Below are 25,535 nucleotides of genomic sequence, written 5' to 3'. Positions count from 1 at the left end.
GTGGCAAATTATTATCAATTTAAACTTCATTAATTGTAGTTGTGTTGCGCTTGGGGACGAGTCACGATACTCAATTATAAATAGCTACAAATTCGGAGAAGTGATGCCACCAAAAACATTCTGTAAAAACCTCAAGTCTCGCCGTAAAAAGTTGTGAGATCAATATAATACCAAGTCGATTAATCTATTTAGTCTCTACTTAAAGGACCTTCTGTCTTAAGTTATTACGTATGTTATTATCATGCCAATTTAAAAAAAAATACCTCTAAAACAAATAGACCGACCTGGTCATCGCATGATTTGATTAGTTAATGCTTCTGAAATGTTATTGGCGAATTTGTGTTTTCTCGCGATGACCAAGTCGATCTATTTGTTTTATAGGTATTTTTTTTTAAATTGGCATGATAATAACATACGTAATAACTTAAGACAGAAGGTCCTTTAAGTAGAGACTAAATAGATTAATCGACTTGGTATTATATTGATCTCACAACTTTTTACGGCGAGACTTGAGGTTTTTACAGAATGTTTTTGGTGGCATCTCACTTCTTTTTGTAGAGCGAACATAAGTCCAATTTGTATGGAAAGATGTTATTTTTACATAATTCAACATATTTTCCTATGGGAATGTTGTTCAGTTTCATGGGCGAAACACCCTTACCCACCCTATACCCCCTCCCGTTATGCCTCATATAGTAGGTACCTATTTACACCTATTTATTTTATTTTCTACAGTAATAATAATTCATTCATTCATCAGCACTTGACCTAAATGAATAAATGATTTGATTTTGATTTCATTAACTGCAAATGTAACCTTGTAATCTTATACATTTATATGGGATTACAAAGTTATTGTTGCAGTTGGTGTATTTAGAAAACTGGACCGAAATTAGAAAATATAGAATTTTTCCCATGATTAAAACACTAAACCCTATTTGTATTCTAAATTTTAAGCTTCTAAGTCTGCTAGAAGTACCTTAGACTTTTGATGATCGGTGAGTCAGTGAGTCAGTGAATCAGTGAGTGACAAAATTCAAAATTTTAACAAGTTGTCATTCTTAAACTACTGGTTCAAATTGACTGAAATTTTAAATATACCGTGTTTATACAAGGACTGATTATTTGCTGAAAATCCAGGCTTCTTGTTTTATCCACAACGAAATTATAGGGGTGTCAAAAATAGCCCGAATTGCTTCGAGAAAAGGATGTTACGGCCGTGCCACTTTTTTTTTGCTCGACTTGCGGGGGCACTTCCGTGCCCCCAGATAGTGCAGCGGTGTAACGGGAATTCTGACACGACAAGTGCTAGTCTTGAATATGTTAGGATTGACGAGCAGTAAGTTGCATCGTCCAATCGGCATCTTGTAGACAGAGTTGCAAGAGTAATTGAGAACACTGTAATTCTAGAAGTTATTTTGTACTCAAATATAATAGGTTTACTTCATAAAACAGGTAACTTTAAAGTTTTGGACGATAGTTGTTGTAAACACGAAAAGACGTTTAACACCAGTAGATTACAAGCTAAATCAATAAGTCTCGGTATTAATCTCTCCAAATTACCTCTCATCGTACCGTTTCGAATCGGCAACCTCAATGAAAATTGTTTTCTATTCGATTATTTAGTAGACAATCACAATGGGGGAAAGTTTTTGTCAAATTGGGCAAGTGTACGGTTCATCGCAAACGTCTGTCTGAGGGAAAGTTGGTTTGTTAGACACGCCTGAATCAGCGGCCAGCGGACACAGGCGGCGAGAGCTTTTATTGCGCTTTTTAGAACCACTCATAATTTACTCTTATAATTGCACATTTCTAACAATTTATTTTATGATTGTTACAGGTAAAATGGCGGTGGAAGTTCTCGGAAAATCTAACGATAATTTTCATGCCAGCGTCATTGGTGATTGATTTACACGCGAGGTAAAACTTGAGTTGAACAAAGACATATTTTGAAAGTTCTAACAATGTGAAAAATCAAACAGGAATTTTAATATCTGCAGAACTACTTTACGTAAATTCTGTCTTAATACAGTTTGTCTAAGATATAAAGAAATTATCTAAAACTGTTTTAAATGAATACCCATTTGATGTAGATGCGATGGTAGACGTGACGATTGCCAGTGTCACCGGCGTCGGCGCACGTAATAACAATTGTAATTGTCGCAATTACCTGTTGTGGCACACTCGACCGACGCGAATGCAGTCTTATTCTCGGAATATGTAGAAATTTTCTAATGTCTGTTGTTTTATTATAAGGATCTTTGATGCATTGATAGTTGAAGGTAATTGTAAATAATCTATTGTATTATAACAAATGCCTTTTCAGATGTTTTTATTTATATTAGTAGGCACTTAAATAACAACGAGTTTATGTAGTCTTGTCAGGATACAAAAAATGAGGTGACTATCGATTTAGACGACTTTCTAATGTCAAATAATAACTTCGGTGGTCTAGTTACGCTGCAACTTTATGCCAACGATAATTTTGCAAGCCTCCTTTCGAAAAAGATTTTAACACGGGTCTAGATACTAAAGAAATGTATCAACTACTCTAAAATATTGTTCGCATTTAATTGTCATAGCAATTCCAAAACTCTTCTGACACTATGAGAAACCTTGTCTAATCCCCTCATCAAAAACCGTAAAGAATCGTATTTACCGTAAAATTATCATCATAATTTGAACGAGAAATGACGGTTTTCATACTTTTTATCCAAGATTGCTATGAGCCCTGATTGCGGTAATGATTACGATCTCATTGAACGTGTGAAGACTTAAAACTGCTCGTTATTTAGGTTTGTTATACAATGCGGTAACTACGGTCACATTATCATTGTTACGTTATAGGAATGTAGGAAGGAAATGAGAATAGAAACATGTATTCTTTGTACCACTGCTGCCTCGAGTTTACAAGAGAAGCGTTGTAACTAGTTCTTTAATAATATTTCAGCTCGATACGTCTAGACGTAAGCACAAAGCTGTGCTCTTTAGAAAGTTTACGTCCACTTCTCTCGCATTTGAGAGTTTTCTGTGATGTTCCAACGAAATTGCTTTTGTTGATCAGTGATTAGTTAATAGTCCCTTTTAGGCAGGTACAATGTCTAAACATATTAGTCTATTCTTACAATATTATAAATGAAACAGTCTGCCTGTTTGTCAGCTGATCTGATAGAATACAGAGTTGAAGAATCTGAATCAAAAAGAAGCTTGTAGGAATCGGAAAAAGACAGATTTCTTTTCTATAAATTTATCATTCAGCGCTTGAAATTGTGAATAAAAAGTTTGTACGCAAGTGGAACAGCTCGTGATGAAATTGCTATGAATAATACAAGGCACTCCTTTAAAATTTCGATTAAAAATGTCACAATTATTATTCATTTAAATAGCTAGTTATCTAAACGACTTCGTAATCCGTAAGAATGTTTATCACCGTGAGTGATCGACATTGTGTAATGTGTAGCATCGATAGCGTTTTTGTCACATTAATGCGACGGGTGATAAATGTCAGTGCACATGACTCATGGCATGGCAGTAGTGCAGTACCAGTCGTACTACTTTGTTTTTTTATTATTTTAGTCGATTATACGACGTTAACTAAATAATCGACTTGTAAAGCATGGCATATGTGCCTATTATAGATATTAAATAAAAATTACCCTGCTGAGCAAGGGTCTTCTCCCGGAATGAGGGACGGGTTAGGACTCTAGCCCACCACGCTGACTGATACGGGTTGGGGACGAATTGTAGATATTGTTGAATATAAATTTCTTACTTATATCAAAATCATATAATTTATTCATTTAGGTCTAATGCTGACACTTATGATAGTGAATGATACAGAGAGTGAATTTACCTGTTCGGAAGGTAGGGCCAATGAGAAATGCTAGCAAGAAATTCCTGGCCACTCTTTTTAAGTGATGTTGCTTAATGATCCTTTTCTTACGATACGTTGTTTACTAACCGGACGGATATAAATGACATTTAAAGTTCCTTTAATATGTAGTGTATACGATTACTAAAAGTTTCGAAATTTACCCGGAAAATATAGCAAAAGACAATATTTTATGTAAAATATTCGGAAAAAAGAATACAAGCGTATAAATCGTAAATGGCCTTTGCTTCCGATATAAAAACTAAAGTCCTTTATTAATCGGTTCCGTGGTAGAATCATTGATAAGTAATACAAACAAAATTATATATGTATAACTATTTTTTGTGTTTATTTGCTAACCTTGTGTCAGAGTTCAATATATGTGGGTCTTTACGCTAAGAACGTAATATATTTGCTTCAACCACAGAATAACTAACACAAGAGGAAGAGTCATGTGGGCGTGGCGCGTGCAATATGAAGTATGTGTAGCTATACCTACCCTAGTACTAACCTAATACTAAAAACACGTAGATAGAATTCCGAAATAAAGCACAAAGTATTAGTGTAAAATACAACTCTAATATCATTGAGTTGAATGGTCATTTTATTCTGTAATTGCTTTTAATTCTTTTTCATATTTCAGTGTGCGTTAAATGTCATCGACTGAGTTTGGCGACAGCCATCTTCAATGAAAAAGTATGCCCTTTCCTCTTGTGTTAGTTATTCTGTGGACACAAAACATGAAAAGCTGTTAAAACAGCATTATTTTTTTGGGCACTTAATTCCTTCTAGAATAAATTCTTTCACATAAACATTTATAGAAGCACCAAAACAGAATACTGACCTTTGAAATAAAACCTTCTTAATCGCAATGCTAGCCAAATATGGATGCAAAACAATAGCACACGCTCTTATAGGAATAAAAAGTATTGTTGAAACCTCAAAAACCATTGGCATCGAAACAAAGGCTTAGGAAATAACAATAAACAACGCTATAATAGAATTGAAAAACCAACTAGTGCCTTAAGATAATTGTCAATAATTATGCAGTAAGCCATCAATGGAAAGTCGTCTTTATGGCTGTAAGGCATGCCCACTACGATATATCGATACAACACTATACGATATATCGATATTTATTTCGAGATTTTGACCATACGATACGCTTCGATATATCGTATCCTGATATCGCAATTAACGTATCGCATCAAAGTTTAACCACGATTTATGATTTTCGTAGGTTCTTAATCAAATTAGATTTTTCTTACTGCTGGAATAAAACTGTTTCATATAATTACTTTTTGCTTACTTAAAAAAAAACAGTATATTAAGTAGAATCATTACAAATAGAGACCTTTGTATTAATCTATATTCATTTAAACGCAAATCTAATAAAATGCATGCGATACGGTGACGATAATATCGCGTATCGATACGAACAAATGCGATACATTTGCGATGCGTAAATCGATACAAAACACCTCTTTGAACATTCCTTTAAGGTAACGCTCGAAGCTTTCGGTCCTTAGAAGTGCTCGAGTTATTTATAATAGGGTAAGATACCTGTTATTAAACCACGTTAAAGTTGACGGTACCACCTGTCTCGTGCCCCTATTATTACAGACCTGATAAATGCCAGAGTCTTCGCAACTTGCAAGTGCTATCTCCATATATTCCTGGTTTGAAAGTATCTTGTCGTGTCTCATTATCTCTATGTATTGCTCCCAATGAAAAATGGTTCGTCATTCTTCTTTTAGTTTTTACTGCAGAATATATGCAAATTCTTTTTCATAGTTGAAATAATTATTGAAAACAAACTAGTAGTAGCAAATATAGCTGAAATATTTTCTAAACTATTAATAAAAAATTGTAGGTGTTACGTTTAGTTTTGTTGAAAACATTGCTGAAAAAGTGTACCTTAATGACCCATGATCGTCTGAGCGCTTGCTGAACGTGATTACTTAACTTTTACAACTTATGATAAAAAATCTATAGTAGTGGACAATGTATCTGCTGCTCTGCTATGTTATAGGACCCACCTCTTCATATTATTAGTATAGATAGTAAACGCTTTACTGTTTGTTTGTGGTGTACGTTTGGCTCTAAGCTTACAATCGTGCGGCACACGAATGTCCTTTGTACGTGTTTCACAACGCGTCTGTAGAACAGAACAGCTGACTTGCTCGCAGAGGTCGTGGTCATGCCCACCTTTCTATCTAATACTGTTACAAAATCATAAAGGGGCTTAGACTGTACATTTATAAACCTTAATTGTATCTTTATCTATCTTTGACCACCAGGGTAGAACAGATTTTATTTTCGAAATATATCGTATGCTATCTTTTTATCGTTAGGCTAGTTTAAAACAGATTTATTATTTCCTGAAAGGAAATATTCTAGGGATGCAATATTTTCTGCAAAATAAAGCAGAAGGATACGAACAGAACTAGAGCAGAATTAATCATAATTAGAATTGCGCTATAAAACTCAATGGAACACCCAATATACCCATGTTCTACTTGTACAAATCATCAGATTCTGTATTAAGGATTTCTGTTTTTTATCTCTCTAGATAAAAATAGGTTAGTGTTATAAATACGGTGTTCATTATAACTAACATCAACATTCCTTCTCCGTTCGTTCCGACATAATACGTTTTTAAAGTTCAGCCGTTTTGCAATGAAGTCACGGAGCGTTTGCTCTTTACCGTTTAACTTATGGATTTTAAGATACTTTGATATCGTAATACTGTTGTCTGTTCTAAATAAATTGATGGGAAACCTTTGGTTCTTCGTTTTGCAATTATTATAAAAGTGATTTCTAAGTTATGTGTGTATTAGAAATAATAATCACTCGCTCCAACGGTGAAGGATAACATCGTGACGAAACTTTGCATGCCTAAAAGTTATTTAACACATTCTTTGAGGACATGCAAAGACCCGCATTTGGCTAGCGTGGTGGACTCGAGGCCCGACCAGTCTCTCGTTCGGGAGCCGGCCCTTGCCCAGCAGTGGGACAGTAAAAGAAAAAAAAAAATATAGGTGTCAATTAGAATTATATTTGTCAAGAGACGAATATGTACCCAGTAAATGAAGCAAGTATCCTCGTAACACAAATAATAAACAGGCAAAATTTAACAATACTAGGAAATAAATCCCAATATTTATGACGCCAAGTTCAAGAAGTGAACCTAACAAGTATAATATATTACAACCTTATACTGTGTACAAGACAAGGGCATGATGTCATTGTAATGGCTAACATAACTAACATATGAATACTTACAACTGAGATCATCACAATTTAATACGTAAGCGGGAAACGGAGGTGAACGATCAAAGGCCGTTGGATGATGGTGACGAGTCCGTGACACAGTGTGAAACATGATTTTGTAAGAATATATCTATACTAATATTATAAAGCTGAAGAGTTTGTTTGTTTGTTTGAACGCGCTAATCTCAGGGACTACTGGTCCGATTTGAAAAATTCTTTCAGTGTTAGATAGCCCATTTATTGAGGAAGGCTATATATCATCACGCTACGACCAATAGGAGCAGAGTAACAGTAAAAAATCTTACAAAAACGGGGAAAAATTACCCATTCCCTCTAATGTGAGGCAACCGAAGTTGCGCGGGTCAGCTTGTGTTTAATAAAACCGGCCGAATGCGAGCCGTACTCGTGTACGATGTATTCTATACCTATTTATCATCATATAATATTTGTATTGTTGACATCATCTGTGCAAATCTCTACTGTCTATCACAAATAATACTTGGGCGATTCGCACCGCGGGGCAAATCACTTGCGGTGAAAAAAGTCTAAAGACCCATACCGTTATCAAAATGCATGGAACTCAAACAAATTTTCAAACTGAAATCTTAATTACCTACAGAAGTTGTTATTTAGTCATTTACTTAGCAAAAGATCCGGGATAAAGCTATAAAGAATTCTTGCTAGAGGCGCACCGACTGCTCAGAGATTCCTAGATTCCTTCGCCTTTCAAGTCAGGACTAACTGCACCTCTGTAGCGATGGCTATCTAAGCTATGCGCTTAGAAATTTGACCCACGATTACACTAAGAATGTCTTATTAGTATTTTAATGTTATTCTAGATTATCTTTATTTATCAAGCAATATTTATCAAAGTGGTAAAATAGTACCACATCTGGGAGCCTTTAGAAGTTGCCTAAATTGCGTAAAACGTGGTTTGTGCTTACCTAAGTGCAGAACAGATGTTTTTAGCCTTAGTTACTCATGAAAACAAACTCTCTCTTTCTATCTATATTCCATGGTATGAATCCCATATGGTAGTAGGGTCAGCATTCCTAAATTTTTCCTTCTATCTCAAAAACGAGCTATATATGTATTTTAATTGTAAAGTTACAATAAAATGACCCCCGACCCGAATAGAAACCAATCAAGTACTCAAACGTTTTAAATGGCAAATAATAGTTACATTCGCCACTACTTTTATATTCTAACTCTTAATGGACATTATTCCTTAACCTTCAGCATCTTTATTGCATACCGTTAGACAAACAAGTGGTACATTGCGCACGATCAGAATTTAAAACGACCATTTCATTCCTTATTCAAGTCGAGTCATTCTTAATTAGATTGTTGCTCGCTGCAAGGGAACTACTGTTACTAGTACGTGTTCCAAATAGAATGAGTTGTCAACTTGTCAACAGTGTTTTTATCGCGGAACGTGCAGATATGAGCCTTGACGAGGATCGGTTAGATTGTCGGCTGCATATGCATTGTGTCTATGTAAGTTACACCGGATGGCGTATTGTGCAAGTAGCCGCGCCCTCGCGTTTCCGGAGTCATAAACTTTTTGTTGTCCTCGTTCTGTACCGGTGATTGTCCCTTGACAAGTTTTGGTAACAAAATAGGTGTGTCCATTCGTTCCCCCCTTTTGGCAAAACTCCAAATGCTTTCAATATTTCAAGACTATTAATCAGCCTCAAAATAATAATGATTGCATGCACCGAAGGAATGCAGGTATCTATTTTAGGAAGCACTATGTTCAGTGAGAGTAAAGCGCACTCGTAAATAATTCGACGTGTTTAAATCACGCGGAAATGTGTCCGTAACTGACAGGAGCAATGCGGACCGCTTCTGGAGATTTCACTTTAACGAAACGACGAACACAAATCGACACGCGATACACTTTTTCTAATTTGACATAGTAGATTACATCAGAACACAAGATTGGTGCTTAGTTTCGCCGTCGCTTGATCGTTCGCTTTTCATCTAATAATGATTTTCTAAGATTCCACTTCCAAGTAAGGCAAGACGGGAGTAATTAGAGAGGTGGGTGCACTTTCTCGGCGCTGACCAAGGCCGGTCTGTGATCAGGTGCTGGTTGCATTTCACTGTCGCGGGTCACTGCACTTCCCTACGAGACGCTGTAGTGATGGTAAGCTGCCCTAGGCGAGTGGTTACCTTAGCCTCTCTTTGGCGTTCCTATTCAATACCACTTGAAAGCAAATATTTCGATCTTACCTTAGTCACAATCATGAAGCACCCTTGTCGTAGCTGTCAGAGCTTAAAGCTTAGAAGTTTGTTCATGAATAATTTTAATGCAATGGTAGAAAATAACCAGTCCCGTTAGTAAATAAGTTGAAACATAAAAAAGTATGTTGTGTTTAATCTCAATAATTTACATTATGACCATAATATTTTTTTAAAGACGTTCATGCTAGCATGGCAGGTGACAGAGCATGTAAGCGATAACTTTAAGCTAGTGTAATATGACATGAAGGCGGAACGCAGCAACAATCTGCTGCAATTGACAAATTGATGGCCGCTGGATGCGCCTGCGCACGGCGCCGTGACGGATTATCAAGTTTTTTCGCCGCCATCTTGGCTAAAATGGCGCGTCTTGCAGTGCGCGGGAGATGTATGTGCCGCTTTCGATTTCACGAAACTGAAAGTGCCTTATATGTTCGGGTGATGTCGTTGACTCTGATGTTTGTTTGTCACGCCCGGTTGGTCACATACGCCACTAGCAGGCTTATCCTATCGTGTTTAACTAGAATGCTGTAATTTGGCGTTGTAATTTATTTTGTTTTCAGCCTGTCTTCATTGTATGACGCGTCGTGCATGGCTGACCACTGTTACTACTTGTCGTTCTAATAAGTTTTTGCTGACGTTCGAGTAGCTTCGTCTGCGAGATTCATTGAGATGTTTGTAGACAGCCAGGCTTCGCATATAATTCGTTATATTATAATGTATGTTAATGTTATGTAAGTGGGCATGTTTTAAACTGGATCTTAGTTGTACTCGAATAGGATTTTTTAGTTTTTTGATTTAATTAAACCGGTCACGATTTTTTTTGGTCCCACTTAATTATGAATTATCTGAACATTATTTTTAAGTGATGGTAAATATGTCGAGTCCTACATAATTTCTTAGCAAAACGTCTCATTTGAATACAGTAGGTAGTAAATAAGTAATAGTGTAGTACCGAATTATTGTTTTATTCATAGTTTAAGTTGATTGCAATCGTGATTGTTGGTCTTCCGCCATATTATCTCACATGCAAGTAACCAAGCACTGTGGAAAGTTGTTCTTATTCTTATATTATATATTTTATTGTTGATATACGTGTGTTAGACACACTCTGTTGAACGTAAACTGACTATTTAATGTTTTTTACTTACACTTTTTTCTTTTGTTTGTTTGTAAAATGCTGTTTAAAAACTTTGTTTTATTACCATCTGGAAATATTTTTGCGCTAATGTATAGGATTAATTTTAGTTCTTTAGCTGGAACGAATCAATTATATTGAAACAGCAATTTTCGGAATTGAAACCGTTTGGATATGTGCTGGTAAAAAATAACGGTAGATACTGTTGCCCCTGAACTATTTTATGACTACATTTGTTGCACACTATAATATAGAGTTATTTTTAAAGCACCGTAAACCGCAGCATAATATTACTAACAACATAAGCAACAACTTTTATTCTAAGGGTTTCAACATATGTCAATACATGCCCCTGTATAACGCATTGCTATTTTTTTCTGCCTATAGTTCAAGTTTTTTTATAAACCTTCAGTCAATCTAGTCTCTAGTTCGCAGTGGTTAAGGTGGTCACCACACCACTACCATTATGTAGGGAGGTCGTGGGTTCGATTCCCACACGGGACAATTATTTGTGCGATCTACAAATCGTTGTTTCGGGTCTGGTTGTTCTTTGTGTCCGTTGTTTGTAAAAGTCGACACAAGATCAATTCTTGGTGCGGAGTATTAAAAAAACCGCTTGTTGCAATTGACACTTGCTATCCTCTGATACCAATTGCACGGTCCATTTCTATCGTTATCTCTTCCTACTTCTGTAATTAACCCTAGAAAGATAATCATATTTTATAGTAGTGAAAAGATAATCATGCGTAAAATTGACTTACGCATTCGTTATAATTTCAAATTCAGTACAACTTACCTTATTGACGCATACGCCATACAGTAGCCCTTAGTGACCAGTGAAACGTCCAAAACACAAAGCGATGTATTCGCGATATTAAGAAAGATAGAGCGATATTTCGCAAACGCATGCGTAAATTTTACGCAGACTATCTTTTTAGGGTTAAAACAATAACTTTGCCCCTCGCTGCACAGGAAATTCGAAATCTATACTATAATATAATAAAGCTGAAGAGTTTGTTTGTTTGTTTGAACGCGCTAATCTCAGGAACTACTGGTCCGATTTGAAAAATTCTTTCAGTGTTAGATAGCCCATTTTTCGAGGAAGGCTATCGGCTATATAACATCACGCTACGGTCATTAGGAGCGGAGTAGCAACGAAAAATGTTACAAAAACGGGGAAAATTTCAACCATCCTCTTTTAGGTGACGCAAGCGAAGTTGCGCGGGTCAGCTAGTGAATTATATTAACAAACTAGCTGACCCGCGCAACTTCGCTTGCGTCACATAAAAGAGGATGGTTGAAATTTTCCCCGTTTTTGTAACATTTTTTACTGGTACTCTGCTCCTATTCGTCATAGCGTGATGATATAGAGAGAGAGAGTAGAGCCTTCCTCGATAATTGGGCTATCTACCACTGAAATAATTTTTCAAACCGGACCGGTAGTTCCTGAGATTAGCGCGTTCAAACAAACAAACAAACAAACAAACTCTTCAGCTATATAACATTAGTATAGATATATCTGTAGATGTTTCCACAATGGTGTGTACGGTTTTCTGCGAGCGCATCAGATTGTGACGTTGCACGCGTCACGCGCCATTGCATCACCAAGTTTCTATTCCACCAGCTAATGACACCACCATCGCGGTATCCATGACACATTGCAAGAAAAAACTACTAACTACTGGTAAAAGCATCATTAGGTACCTATTTATCGATTTACAGGTACCTATTACCTGTGATCATGTTCAAATGTAATTACTTTTATGATAATACGACTAGGTTATGAATCGTTAAATACATACATAAAATCACGCCTTCCCTATGGTAGACAAAGACCAGAGAATAATTGGTACGATCCTTACGAACTTCCTTTGCTTCATTCACATCCATACATCTTGTTATACAGGATTTAGTTACGAGTACTACACACCTGCTATTTGCAAGGCATCACCGATATGATCTTTGTATGTCTTTGTAGAACCGTTAAAAATGTTAATTTGCTTTAGAACATCAATTGAAAGACTTTCTTCACTCAAGTACTTGATAAGTACTGGTCAGTGGTCACCCTACGCTGCGTGCGGAGCAATATGTAAAATTTCGTGTCTTAAGTCTATGTGTATTATTATCTTGCCATGTTAACTCTATATTTTGTCCCAAGTAGATTAAAATCCACGGACAACCTATTATTTACATGGTCCCGTCGTAAATTGTGAAACAGTCTTGACCGTTTGACCATGACGGTTGCAAACTAGCTTAGAATATTCCGCCGTTGCGCACCATAGAAAACCATTAGGAGTTATTGAGGTAGTCTCTTAGAAAAACATGCAGTTCATGTAATAAATTGCAATAGATTACATTTTCACGTTTTTTTTTACATTCAATTTCAATGTAGCAAGTGTTAAAAATAACACTTATTTCGAAAAACATTTGCATGAGTAATAATTAGGGTTGCCAGATCCAGGTTATTTCTGGGGCCACGAACGGAATCAGAGTTTTGGCCTCCCGTCCGAGGTTACACTAAGTAGGAATGGCCAAAAAAAATGTCCCCGTAGTTTTGTAAAAACTAGTACTTTTTGATTCCGGGACAACAAAGTAAAATTATTGGATACGGGACAACACGCAAAATTCCGGGACAACAAAGTAAAATTATTGGATACGGGACAACACGCAAAATTCCGGGACAATCCCGAAAATCCCGGGCATCCGGCAACCCAAGTATTAACATAATGCATACTGAGCTATCTTTGTGGTTTGAGATACTTTATTTCTTACAAGTATACATTAATTATTCACTTAGATAATATTATGAAAGAAAATTTACAAATAGATAGTGTATAGTATAGCGTATATCTTTCGTACAAAGGTATAAACAAACTCTCGAAATTATCACGCGGGTATAGCACATTCACGACTTGTGCAACGGATCGTTTAGCATAGAAAGTTGGTACGTTGCACAGATATGGTGTTGAGCCCTTTGACCTCAAACCACGATGAGTCAGCCCACATGACGATGACGTCACCAACAATAAGCTTTCTGTACACAAGGCGAACTTGGAACTAATGTGGTTTTTTTGCGCAACTCGCTTACTCGCTAGCGAAACTGGGCTTACTGTTGGTACTTAGTCACTTTTGAACTGTTTTTTTTGTTTGTATTGTGTTTTATTTAGTTTTCTGCCTGTATTTCAATTAGATTTAAACAATAGTTTTAGTTTGACCCCCTCATTCATAAAAATATATGAAGTTATGAAAGGCTTATAAAGTGTTTTGTTTCTTTCACTCCTTAGAGAAAAGAAAAAGAGAAAATATATTATAGTCGTTTTTTAACTAAAATAGGTTTATAGTGTGTTTATGAATAAGAGGGTTAGTGTTTTTATTGTTCGAAACCTCCCACTCCGTTAAAGGACTAAAGATTTCTACAGTATTCATTAACTGTTACTGATTGGTAATGAATCATCAATGTCATTCATAGATGTCATGTATAATTTCGTATGCACACATTTAATTAATAAATGATCAAGTACTGAATAACATGAACATGCAAACTTGAAATATTTCATTCAAAAGTTCGTTATTCTTATATATATTTAACAAACATTGCTGCATAAAAATAAATTTCTTTGCCTATTGGTAAAATCTTATAAAAGTGAGTTTAGTAGTTTATTTCGAAAAGACGAACGGGGCTTTTTTGGTTTATAATATGTTATCAGGTGAGTAGTGGATAATTATGGCGTATGGATTTGACTGAAGCAAAGAAAGCTTGTACGGATCGTACCAAGTGGCGTTCTCTGGTCTATGCCTACCCCTATGGGAAAGAGACGTGATTGTACGTATGTAATATTAACATAAATTGTTAACTCTCAAACATAGTACTTACAGTTTATACAATTTAAAACAAATAATGTACAAAGCAGAACCGAGTACTCACACGTGAAGGCAACATTAATAGCCAATTGTCAATCCACGTCCTTGTTGAAACCGTGTAGCACAAACAAACAATATGATATGGCCGCAACAATACGTCTTATGAATATTCACCGCTAAGGATTCTATCTTAGAAACTGTATACGTAAATACTTATCATGCGTACCTATGTGAAATTAATTCGTTTTACAAACACGTATGGGCGGACACGCGAGCGTGAATGGGACTGATCAATTCAGTTATTCAGTCTATCGCTGATGATTGTCCACTAGCCTCCTTCTGGTTTCCATGTCCTGGGGGGCTAACATGTGTCTCAGTTGACAACTATTTGAAATTCACTATAGTCTATACTGTACATAGCGTACATTGTTGTCTCGCTTAGATAATAGTTTCTTTAATATAAACTAGTAAAGAGCCCATGGATTTGTTATCCAGGTATTCTTTATTAATTCGTGTATTCGAAGCCTAACTTCGACCCTTAAGTATACAGTTTTGAAACCCTCAATACCAAAGTGTACTCAATACCAAGTTACTGTATAAGACATAAGACTGAGGATTCACGCTGTCACCTCAACATAAGCATGGTGTAGTCACGCACTGCTAGACGTTAGCATCAAGTCATAAAGTGCATCTTGTCCATAGCATCACCTCATGTGTACACTCCGTAAAAACTGAAATTAATGGTCAATTTCATTTTTATGCAAAAGTGCAGTGAACATTTGCATATTTGTTTTTATAGTATACACACTATACACTAGCGATAAACACGGTTTGCCACTTGAGTTCTCGCTTCTACAACCGTGACAATTACCTCCTCGCAAAACATACCTACGTGCCAATAATAACAAATGTCAACTTTATTTATGGAATAATTCAATTGCAATTTGCAGGATACAGTTTTATAGCATAAACGGTTTGTTTTTGATATCAAATGTAGTTTAATTAACTTCGGAATGTTATTCTATAAATTTTTTTTTCGTTTTGTCCAGGTGGAGTAGTGTACGGACTGTATACTTGATATGAACTTTAGCTGGCAATAATCATGGCTAACATACAAATAAGTACAATTCAACATATATAAAAGAGCAGAGGTCTGTCTTTCTCTTCTCATTTATGGAGCAGAAAGTAGTGCAAAGATAATACAATCTTTGGTTAAATTTCTTCTTCTATTCTTTTTAATAGTGTTTCCATGTAAACTACAATTTTACTCGATTTTACTGTAAGGCGTTACTAATCATAGTTAATGTATGTCACCTTTGAACACGTAATCTGTTTAAACGACTTTTAGGTAATAGCCAAACAATTTGACTCAAAGCAAAGAAGGATTAAAAGATTACTCAACATTTACAAGGTTGTCGTAAGAAGACAAACTATTGTAAATTATTAGGATTTTATCACAGCAGTGAAATATTACAGCAACGATGTAACAAGACATTTTAGATTTAGTTTTTTTTACAGATTCTTTCAGTTTCTTGTTTACTTTCCTTACAAACTGGTGGTAAATTCACTAACTGTATCTATGACAATCATAAGTATTTAAACCAAATGAATTGAAGATTTGATTTTGGTTTATTGGGAGTCAGAACCCAAGTTGTGGGGGTAGTAACTGTATCTGGGACAATCCTTGGTATTTGACCTAAATGGTAAAACATTTGATTTCGGTTTAATGGGAGTTGGAAGTTGGAACTGATGTTGAAATAATTCAAAGCGACTTTCGGGAAGAAGGAAAAGAAGCTCTCTTTTTTTCTCAACCTTTTAGTTTATCCACTTTATCGTACACGTCAATTCAAAATTATCGTAATACTAAATTAGTAACATTAGCCAATAGAGGTGTTAAATCATTTGCCAAAATTTATTTCCCAAGCTATATTAAGATTTATTCACGTATTAGAAATGATCTCATTTGCTATTCATCAATACGGCCAGTGAGGTAAGCAGTGTGAAAATAACCTATGTTTATAATAAAATGCGTGATCGTGACCTAGTCTCTATTCTCGCCATTTTGACTCCTGCAAGGAAGTAACGTAAGACAAATCTGTAAAACTGGATATAGCTATCTATGCGTGACAAAGTTAAAAAGATACCTCGTAGAACTCACATTTCTACGCTTCCAAAGAAAACTGTTCTTCAAAGAAATTAAATTATATTGATACCGCATATCTCTTACATTGTTTATATTATACTAGTTCTCTACGGAGTGCAGAGCTACTTAACACAGATATTTGTAAACACTCCACGCTCGATGGCTGACTTAGTCATCAAATGCATTGTCGGCACATAATATAATTATGTAATAGCAGTTCTCATTTCATATTTCTCAACGTGCTCATTACTAATTACCAAGTCTAATTAAACGGGTCTTAGTAACTCGGCCGTGGAGTAAATAACATTCTAGTGGTTATTATGTAAAATTTTGAATGTTATTCATATAAAAAACGTAATAACTGCTGACCCGAAACGGTAACGTACGTATTTCGTAACGTGGGTTGGTCTTTAGTTACGTATAGTATGTATTTGTATCATTTTGAGTGCAAATGTTCCGCCCACTTTGAATTAATTCAATTAATGTACGAGAATTGCACTGTTCTAATTGTTAGTTGTAGGATATTTAAGACTGTTATGACTGTAATAAACTGCATATTGAGTAGTCTTTCAATTACAGTTTGAACGTAAAAAGCAAGAATATAAATTGAATCATACATTGCAGCTATTCTTTGATTTTGTATACGAGAAAGTATCGCTTCTCGCAGAAATAAACCATGCAGCATTCTAGTGAATAAAGTTATAAAACTTAAGGTTGCTAAAAAGTACTCTTCACTGTCAGATATTCCACAAAATGAGTCACTGCACTAATGTTGCAGGGCTGTTAAGTTCCACAAAATGAAGACTGGAAGCCAGATAGCCATCCATCGCATTACACTGTTTGTGGCAACGCTACTCTCCACTCCAGATGTCTAAACGCAATTTACCCCCAATTTATGAGGCACAATTAGCGGTAGTTTATCTATTCGAACTGTCATGTTTATATGAGCTTAAACGCTATTTATATACTGGTAAATGTACCTCAGAAACCGGGGGTTAGTGTTTTCTTTCAAATATTATATTTGTTGAGTAGGAATAATCCCTCTGTTTCGACAGATGTATATCTTTGTTCTTTCTTTAGTTGTTGTTCATTATTAACGATGTGATTTGTTTTGTGTTGCAGGCATCGACGATCGATGGGCGACGGAAGGGTGCGTGCCTCTTTTGCCAGGAGTACTTCATGGACCTCTATCTGTTAGCCGAGCTTAAAACCATAAGCTTAAAGGTACACTATCCACTACATTATGAAACACCATTATTTAATAGCAAACGACTGCTGACGGTGTCTCGGGTTCGATTCCCGGGTCGGGTAAAGTACTATATATTTTTTCTGATTTATACTTGAACATTTCTCATCAGTAGACCGAAGTTTGATAACGTGCCTGGTAAATGGCAATAAGCTCACTCCCTATTACATGGGATTAACATTGTTAGTGGCGTAATGATTGTGTTATATACCGCTGCCTACACTTTGGTTATAAGAGGCGTGATGTAATGATATAATACTTGTACTTTGAGGTGTCCTGAGCCCGTTAAATAGACCCCTAAACCCCAATTTTATCCTAGTCTCTCTACTTTTGCGTAACTGAGCGTTCTTTAGGACAGTTCTTTAAGGTATAGGTACAAAGTCCCTAAACCGCATTTAGCCAGCGTGGTTGACTCAAAGCCTAACCCCTCCCTCATTACGGGAGAAGACCCTTGCCCAACAGTGGGACAATCATCTATCTATCTATTCAGCCCATTACTACCCACTGTTGAAGCCTCCTCCTTAGTACGCCATTTTTTACAATCCTACACTTGTCTCATCCATTCATGGGTTCCTTTTTATCTATACTACAATTGTTACAAAATCAAAATCAAATCATTTAGGTCAAATATTGACCCTTTACTATTACTGAATCTACCATTAGCTCGGAAAGGGGGTAGAGCCTTATGAGAAGAGCTAGCGAGAAACTCAAAGCCACTCTTTACATTTGCAGGTGACAACAGTAGACATGCAGAAACCTCCACCAGACTTCCGCACGAACTTCGAAGCGACACACCCCCCCATACTGATCGACAACGGACTCGCCATTCTAGAGAACGAGAAGATTGAACGGCACATCATGAAGTCTGTACCTGGTGGACATAACCTATTTGTACAGGTAAATACTATATCTGATATCTCACTATAAATACCAGTATCATGGCATAAAGAAAACTAGCTTTTACCCGCGACTTCGTCCGCCACCTGAATTTTCCCATGGGAATGCGTCATTTTCCCGGGGTATAAAGTAGCCTATATCCTTTCTCGGGTATCGAAATATCTCCATACCAAATTTCATGCAAATTGGTTCAGTAGTTTAGACGTGATTGAGTAACAGACAGACAGTCAGAGTTACTTTCGCATTTATAATATTAGTATGGATTTACAGTAAACTGATAAAAATAGCTGCTAGGTGTAGAAAAATTAAAATTAACATAATAAATATCTATAAAATGATGCGCGACACTCATAGCTAATTGCGCACCGGTCGGTAAACGATCTGTGGGTTAAGCAAACCTTGGCACGGTCATTCCATAGATAGAGGACTGCATAGTGGTTTACAAACTGGGCGTCTCCGGGTTTCGAAAAGCACGCTAAAAGTCGGTCCAGGTTATGAACTTTTCATATATATTACAATGCGATCTCAAAATAGCAAGGTTAAAATTCTTTTGGCTTAGGCTTTCTCGTATTGTTTCCAGTGTACATTGTCTCAATGAGATCTGTGGCATAAGTGTGTAATCAAAGCCAAATTACCTGTATTCATTAGGCCTGTTCAACTAGTTCAATCAGTTTCCTTAAATAGGGTAATTCAATTATAATAACAGAATATTAATTAGTCCTCATTATCCTTTTAGACATAACTAGCGTTCGCCCGCGACTTCATCCGTGTAGACAGTAATTTCCCGTTTTCATGCTATTTTGATATTTCTGCTATCTTCAGCTTTATATTTTTTGTAAAGATAAGTTTTAATAAAGTACCTATATCTGGATATAAATGCGTGTGGCCTTAAATAAACAGCTCTTAGCAACAAATAAATAATTTTCGTTTAACATTAGATTCATATCATTAATATTAATAACCATTAGTTTTGTAAGCAATATTGTCAAATAAAAAATATATAAGTATCTACATAATTTATTCATTAAGTTGTACAAATATTAGGAAACAGTGTCATGTGCGTGTTAGAATCGTAAATATTGTAGTAACTATAAGAGATTTTAATTTGACTTATATTACATTTAAATGTTAAATTTTTAGGCCTTAGCTTGCGTTTTTTTTCCAAGATGGCGGCCGGGGGTAATAGTGGCGATTCCACAAACTTAAACTTAAGTTTCTACTGACCTCCTCTACACATAACAATAGTAGTTTATCCATAATTACTTATATCTTTGTTACAGTCCATTGAAAAATACTTAAATATTGATTCCTTTCGTTTCGCATCTAGTCATTCTACGTTAGGTATAAAAACTATCGAATTAAGGATTTTATTAATACTCAAAATGCCAATATTACGGTACAACGCCGTTAATGTGTCTACGACCATTTAGCAACGGGTTTGTTTTTTAAAACTCTACTCAATCGTGATTCTCATGACAATTAAATTAAAAAAAAAGGTGCCAAAAACGGGATTTCCCCGATATTTCAACGGTATTTCATTTTGATGTTTGGTGCAACGTTTCTTTTGAAAATAGTTATTAAATTTAATAAAAAATAATAGAAGGTTAGATTAGTATGGAGTGCAATAGGCAATAATTTGTTCGTTGTTTTGATTAGACAAGTACTTGATGCGGGCGAGGCCGTTTAGACGAATTAACTGTGTGTTACTTTTAATTAAAATAATTGAGTTTTTATTAAATTCAAGTCACAATTGCCAATAAAAATGATTTATCTTGCATCGCGGGCATAATCGTAGTAGACTTAAATAACATAAAGTATAAAATAAATAAATTAAAAAAAATGTGTGAGTCGAAGCATTGTTTGGTCTCTATGCTACCCCTAGGGAAAGGTCTCGATTAAATCTATAGTAATATTATAAAGCTGAAAAGTTTGTTTGTTAGAACACGCTAATCTCAGGAACTACTAGTGCGAATTGAAAAATTATTTCAGTGTTAGATAGTCTATTTATTAAGGAAGAATTATTTATATAACATCACGCTACGACCAATAGGAGCAGAGTACCAGTAAAAATGTTACAAAAACGGGGAAAATTTTACAAAAACGTCTTTACTAATTTTGTGAAATTGTAGAGTTTATTGGTTTGATTGCGCTAATCTAATGAAACGGGGAAAAATTATGACCTCTTTTCTCTTTTGTGACGCAAGCGAAGTAGCGCGAATCACCCAATGTATGTATGTATTTATGTAATAATATGTATTGCAGGACAAGGAAGTGGCATCGTTGATCGAGAACCTGTACTCGAAGCTGAAGCTGGTGTTGGTGCGCAAGGACGAGCAGAAGTCGGCGGCACTGCGCGCTCACCTCGCGCGTATTGACGGCCTGCTCGAGCGCAGGGGGACTAGGTCAGTGCTTCTAGAATGTTCTGTCTTTTTTTACTAGGGTGTATTTTGTCTCCGGCTAGGACGCGGAGTATCCAATTGGAGGCACCGTGTCCTGGCTACTTTATGGTGACTGTTGAAGGAACACCGTCAGGTTTTTAGTCGGTATGCCCAAATTTAAAAGCCGGAACGCCTAGCCGGCGGGAGAGCCCGACAGACCCCCGCTTCCTCCCTGGAGCCGGACATGCAGTAATGCATTTTCCTGACAAAAAAAGGATGTATTTTGTCTAGGATACGGTTCAATCCTGCCTGCCTAACATGACACACGAAATTTGTCACTCTCACGTGAGATGAGATATAGTCACCAACGGCATTTTTGTCGTTTACCCTAACATGTGCGCTGAGTTTATCTATTCAATAGCGTTAAAACTCATACAAAAAAACGCTATCGAATAGATAAACTACCGCTAAATGTACTCAGGAACCGAGCAATATTGTCCTATTATTCTAAATATTTTTATAATAGCTAGTATTTCTCCATTGTTAAAGTGGTTGTTCTAACGTTGCAGGTTCTTAACGGGCGACACAATGTGCTGTTTCGACTGCGAGCTGATGCCGCGGCTGCAGCACATCCGCGTCGCCGGCAAGTACTTCGTCGACTTCGAGATACCGGTCAGTATAACACAGTGGTTCCCAACCAGTGGTCCGCGGACCACCGGTGGTCCATGGAAGTCAAAATATGGTCCGCGAATGATTTTAAAACTTAAAATTTTCAGGATTATTATTACACTTTATTTTTAAGATACTTACATAGTGGTCACTGCCAACAAGAATAATATAAAAGTGGTCCCGGACTAAGAAAAGGTTGGGAACCCCTGGTATAACACAATTACGTTTCAACTATTAGGTCGGGGAAAAAGTCTTTTCGCATTATAGTATGTATGAAATTTTATTAATTTCTTTGACTTCAACAATCACAAATGAGTACACGGTTCATTAGGATTCCTTCAGTGAGCTCGTGAGCTGTACCCGAATATCGAGCTATTTTGTGTAGAGAAAAGATATTATTACAAGTTATAAAAATACATACTTACTATAATGGGAAAAGACATTTTTCCGGGAAACGGGGAAGATTATGACCCACTCTCTCTTACGAGTATGTGACGCAAGCGAAGTTGCGCGGGTCAGCTAGTGATTAGCTAAGTCCGGCTTTCCATCAAAAAAATAATAAGCTTTTGTACTAATGTCTATTTAACTATTTTCTTGTCAACAGACGAGTTTCCGCGCCCTCTGGCGTTACATGTACCACATGTATCAGCTGGACGCGTTCACACAGAGCTGCCCGGCCGACCAGGACATCATCAACCATTATAAACTGCAGCAGGTAATATATTAACACTATTCATGCCGGTTTTCCATCCAAATATAACTTTATTTGAAGAATTATTTCGACAAAACGTGTCGTTTGTTGGCAAACGTGTGTAAATATATGAACATTGATATTTTTTTTAGTCGTGCGGGGGTAGAACTTGAAATGTACACAAGTTTGGCAAGCGCACTGACGATATTAAAGAGACTGGTAACATAATTCTTCGAATAAACTTATCAATGGATGGAAAATTGGCGCTAGATAAAAGAGTGATCCATTCCACGAGTAAGACCATAGTGGTCAATCGCGAATTTGTAAATATTTATAATATATTGGTTGATGATTGTTACTCAACTTTGGATCACTCTTAACGTTTTTCCATAGTGTTGGGATCTATTAATGTAGTCGATTATGGGTACTTCTCTATCCTGCTGCGAATGTAAGCCAAATTTAGTTTTCCTTTGGACAGACTAGCCGTCCATTGCTTATTGGTTCTACCTTCCAAAGTATATGTACCTATATTTTCTTTCTAAGTATATGATTGTTTACTATTAGACGTATGTATGTACATAGTTTGGGTACTCTCTATATCCTGTATCTATTACTGTCGCCTTCAGTTATCGGCGAAAGGTTTGGTGCTGTCGCCCACGCCTACACTACAACGGAAAGAGATATCCACGGAAACGGTATGTTCCGGGTGTCATATCGTGACGTCACTGTCATGGCCGCTATAACATTGCATTGTTTGAACACATGAAAACCATTCGGTAGAACATTCTGGTTGCATCTCGATGTTTCACGTCATCTTCGACAAACGCTATTCTCTTCTCTAATTCTGGGTTTGCTGCAACATTCTTGTATTTTGTTCCAATAATATTTCCAAACGTTTGACCAATAAAAGTCGACTAAGCGTTCGTTCGAAAATTGTGTAACTAAGTCGATTTTTATAGGTCCGACAATTTTTTGCTGTAAATAAATAAAACATAGCTTTAATATTTTCAGCAAATATTAACAGAATTTACAATTTAATTTTGTTGTATTTTATGGACAGAAATACAAACTCCATTGTGCATTTCATTTCTCTTGCTGTGTCGGTGTGTGAGGGTTGTGGATTATATGTTGTTTTTCTAATATGTTTTAACTCGTTTTATTGTAAGTTGAATCATACTCAACCGAGCGATTGAGTATGATCCAAGTTTCTATTTAATTTTATAATTCTCCGTACTATATGTATTCAAAAACTATTTGCGATTTATTTATCTAGATTTCGACATGACTAAAATTTAACAACGCCCTGAGCCTTCTAATTAATGTCGGCAAGTTCCATTCATATGTATTGTTATCACGTTATTGATTATCTAGATAAATTTGTCGCTTATACTTATTTTTACATTATAATTTACTTATCTTCTATAAAAATTGATTATGTAATTCTTAGAATTTCCCGATAGTAAATTTGCATGATTTAACCTTCTGTCTTATGATTCCAGGCGTTGAAAATGAAGAAACACGAAGAACTTGAGACACCGACGTTCACGACGTCAATCCCGATCGACGTAAACGAACTCAGCAACGCTGAGTAACGTCCGCGAGCGTCAACGTGACCCTTGGTACAATACATGTTAGGCGGTAAACATTCTAAATTATACCACCACACAACAGGGACGATATTTTTGCATATTAATGTTGCCAAAATTGAATTTTATATTTGTAACTGGCCACACAAGAAAGGGATTTCTTACCTTTGTTTTATTCAATTATTAGTTCTACGTTTTTTCTTTGTGATTGAGAGTTAAGTTTTACATACTTTTTTGTGTGGACAGAGTTTAAGTGACGCTCTCGTTATAAGCGACGCAGTGCCGAGATAATTCCGTGTGATAATTATATCCCCCTACCAATATCCTGTCCTGACCCTCACATATCAGAAATATAGTGACGCTAATTGACGTCAGTGACTCTTTTCATGTTATTTCAGCAAGAAAACCGCACACGTTACATTGGACTCTACGAAAACACATGGAAATTATATTTTTGTATTAACTCTATATTTTAGCAATGCTATGTCAATAGAGAAATCTATGAGATTGTATGTATGGTTTGGTGCAATCGGAATTAAGTTTTTAAGAATATGTGTTGACAAAAACCTAGGATATTTCGGATTATTTATTAGATTTGGACATTATTTTTTGCAAGAAATATCATGTTTATCAAATGACATCTTCAGAAAATCAGTATATTTTTAACTTTTATTATTATGCAAATTGTAAGAAACAATTGTGGCCATTAGTATTTTGGTAAATGTAGTTTGTCAAGTGGTTTATAAATTGAACGCGCATTTTGTTTCGTCAGTATGCATAAGTATTTGGCAGAGGAGTTGAACAAATAGCTATGTTGATTAATTATCAAACATAATTGCATCGTCCTTAACAAATTTCAGTGTACCTTTGTCTGTATATGGAAAAAATATGATTTTACAAGTTTTTAACATAGTTTTAGTATAGATTCAGTGTTCAAACACAACGAATAAATGCCCAGGATGTGTTGTTGTATTATATTCACAATAGATTTAAGGATCGGTTCGCAGTATTCAATTTTGTTTGTTTTGGACCTTTTAGTTTAATGTTAGGTTATATGAGATCAGTTTTACCGCCATTTTGTTTTAAATGCCTCTGCCTTATTGTTATTGTCATTTTTAACATTGTTTATAACCAATCAGTTAGTAAGCACTCTTGCCTGACTCGTTGTTACCTTGAGGAGAAGGTAGTATTGTCTTAAGTACTTATTATTTTGTTTATGTTTACAGTTGGTATTTTCATATTTATGTTGTATTTATGGAGCTACAATAGAATGTTAGATGTGACGCTTTAAGTTGGACCACCTATTTGAATAGTAGACACTATCTCTCTTTCAGTATAAATACATTATTGTATTTGAAGACATTGACATGTTTCCTTTACATCTGGCTCATTGAATACATGATTATAGTACACACATATACTGTAGATGACCGGGGGCGAGAGACAACCATCATGTCGATTGGACAATGTATAAAATAATAATTACTAGATTATAATGTAAATGTTAAGGAATAAACCTGGATAATATTATTTTTTTT

The 25,535-nt window shown here is 35.9% G+C and overlaps 1 protein-coding gene across 2 annotated transcripts in view; it reads left to right on the top strand.

The window, feature by feature from the left end:
- The window catches only part of Clic (chloride intracellular channel protein 5), a 50,649-nt gene extending 25,114 nt beyond the window's left edge, over nt 1–25,535 (top strand). The window contains exons 2-8 of one of the 2 annotated variants that reach the window (XM_076124010.1): nt 17,653–17,754; nt 18,509–18,673; nt 20,936–21,075; nt 21,621–21,723; nt 22,325–22,435; nt 23,038–23,106; nt 23,911–25,535. In XM_076124010.1, the coding sequence (XP_075980125.1) occupies nt 17,653–17,754; nt 18,509–18,673; nt 20,936–21,075; nt 21,621–21,723; nt 22,325–22,435; nt 23,038–23,106; nt 23,911–24,003 (783 nt within the window). In that variant the 3' untranslated portion in view covers nt 24,004–25,535. The remainder of the gene's footprint in view (nt 1–17,652; nt 17,755–18,508; nt 18,674–20,935; nt 21,076–21,620; nt 21,724–22,324; nt 22,436–23,037; nt 23,107–23,910) is intronic. The other variant, XM_076124011.1, reaches the window with a different exon arrangement.

The sequence above is a fragment of the Anticarsia gemmatalis genome, chromosome 16 (genome assembly GCF_050436995.1).
Source record: "Anticarsia gemmatalis isolate Benzon Research Colony breed Stoneville strain chromosome 16, ilAntGemm2 primary, whole genome shotgun sequence".
Lineage (NCBI taxonomy): Eukaryota > Metazoa > Arthropoda > Insecta > Lepidoptera > Erebidae > Anticarsia > Anticarsia gemmatalis.
Note: the sequence above shows the minus strand (reverse complement) of the source record. Positions and strands in the feature narration are given on the sequence as shown.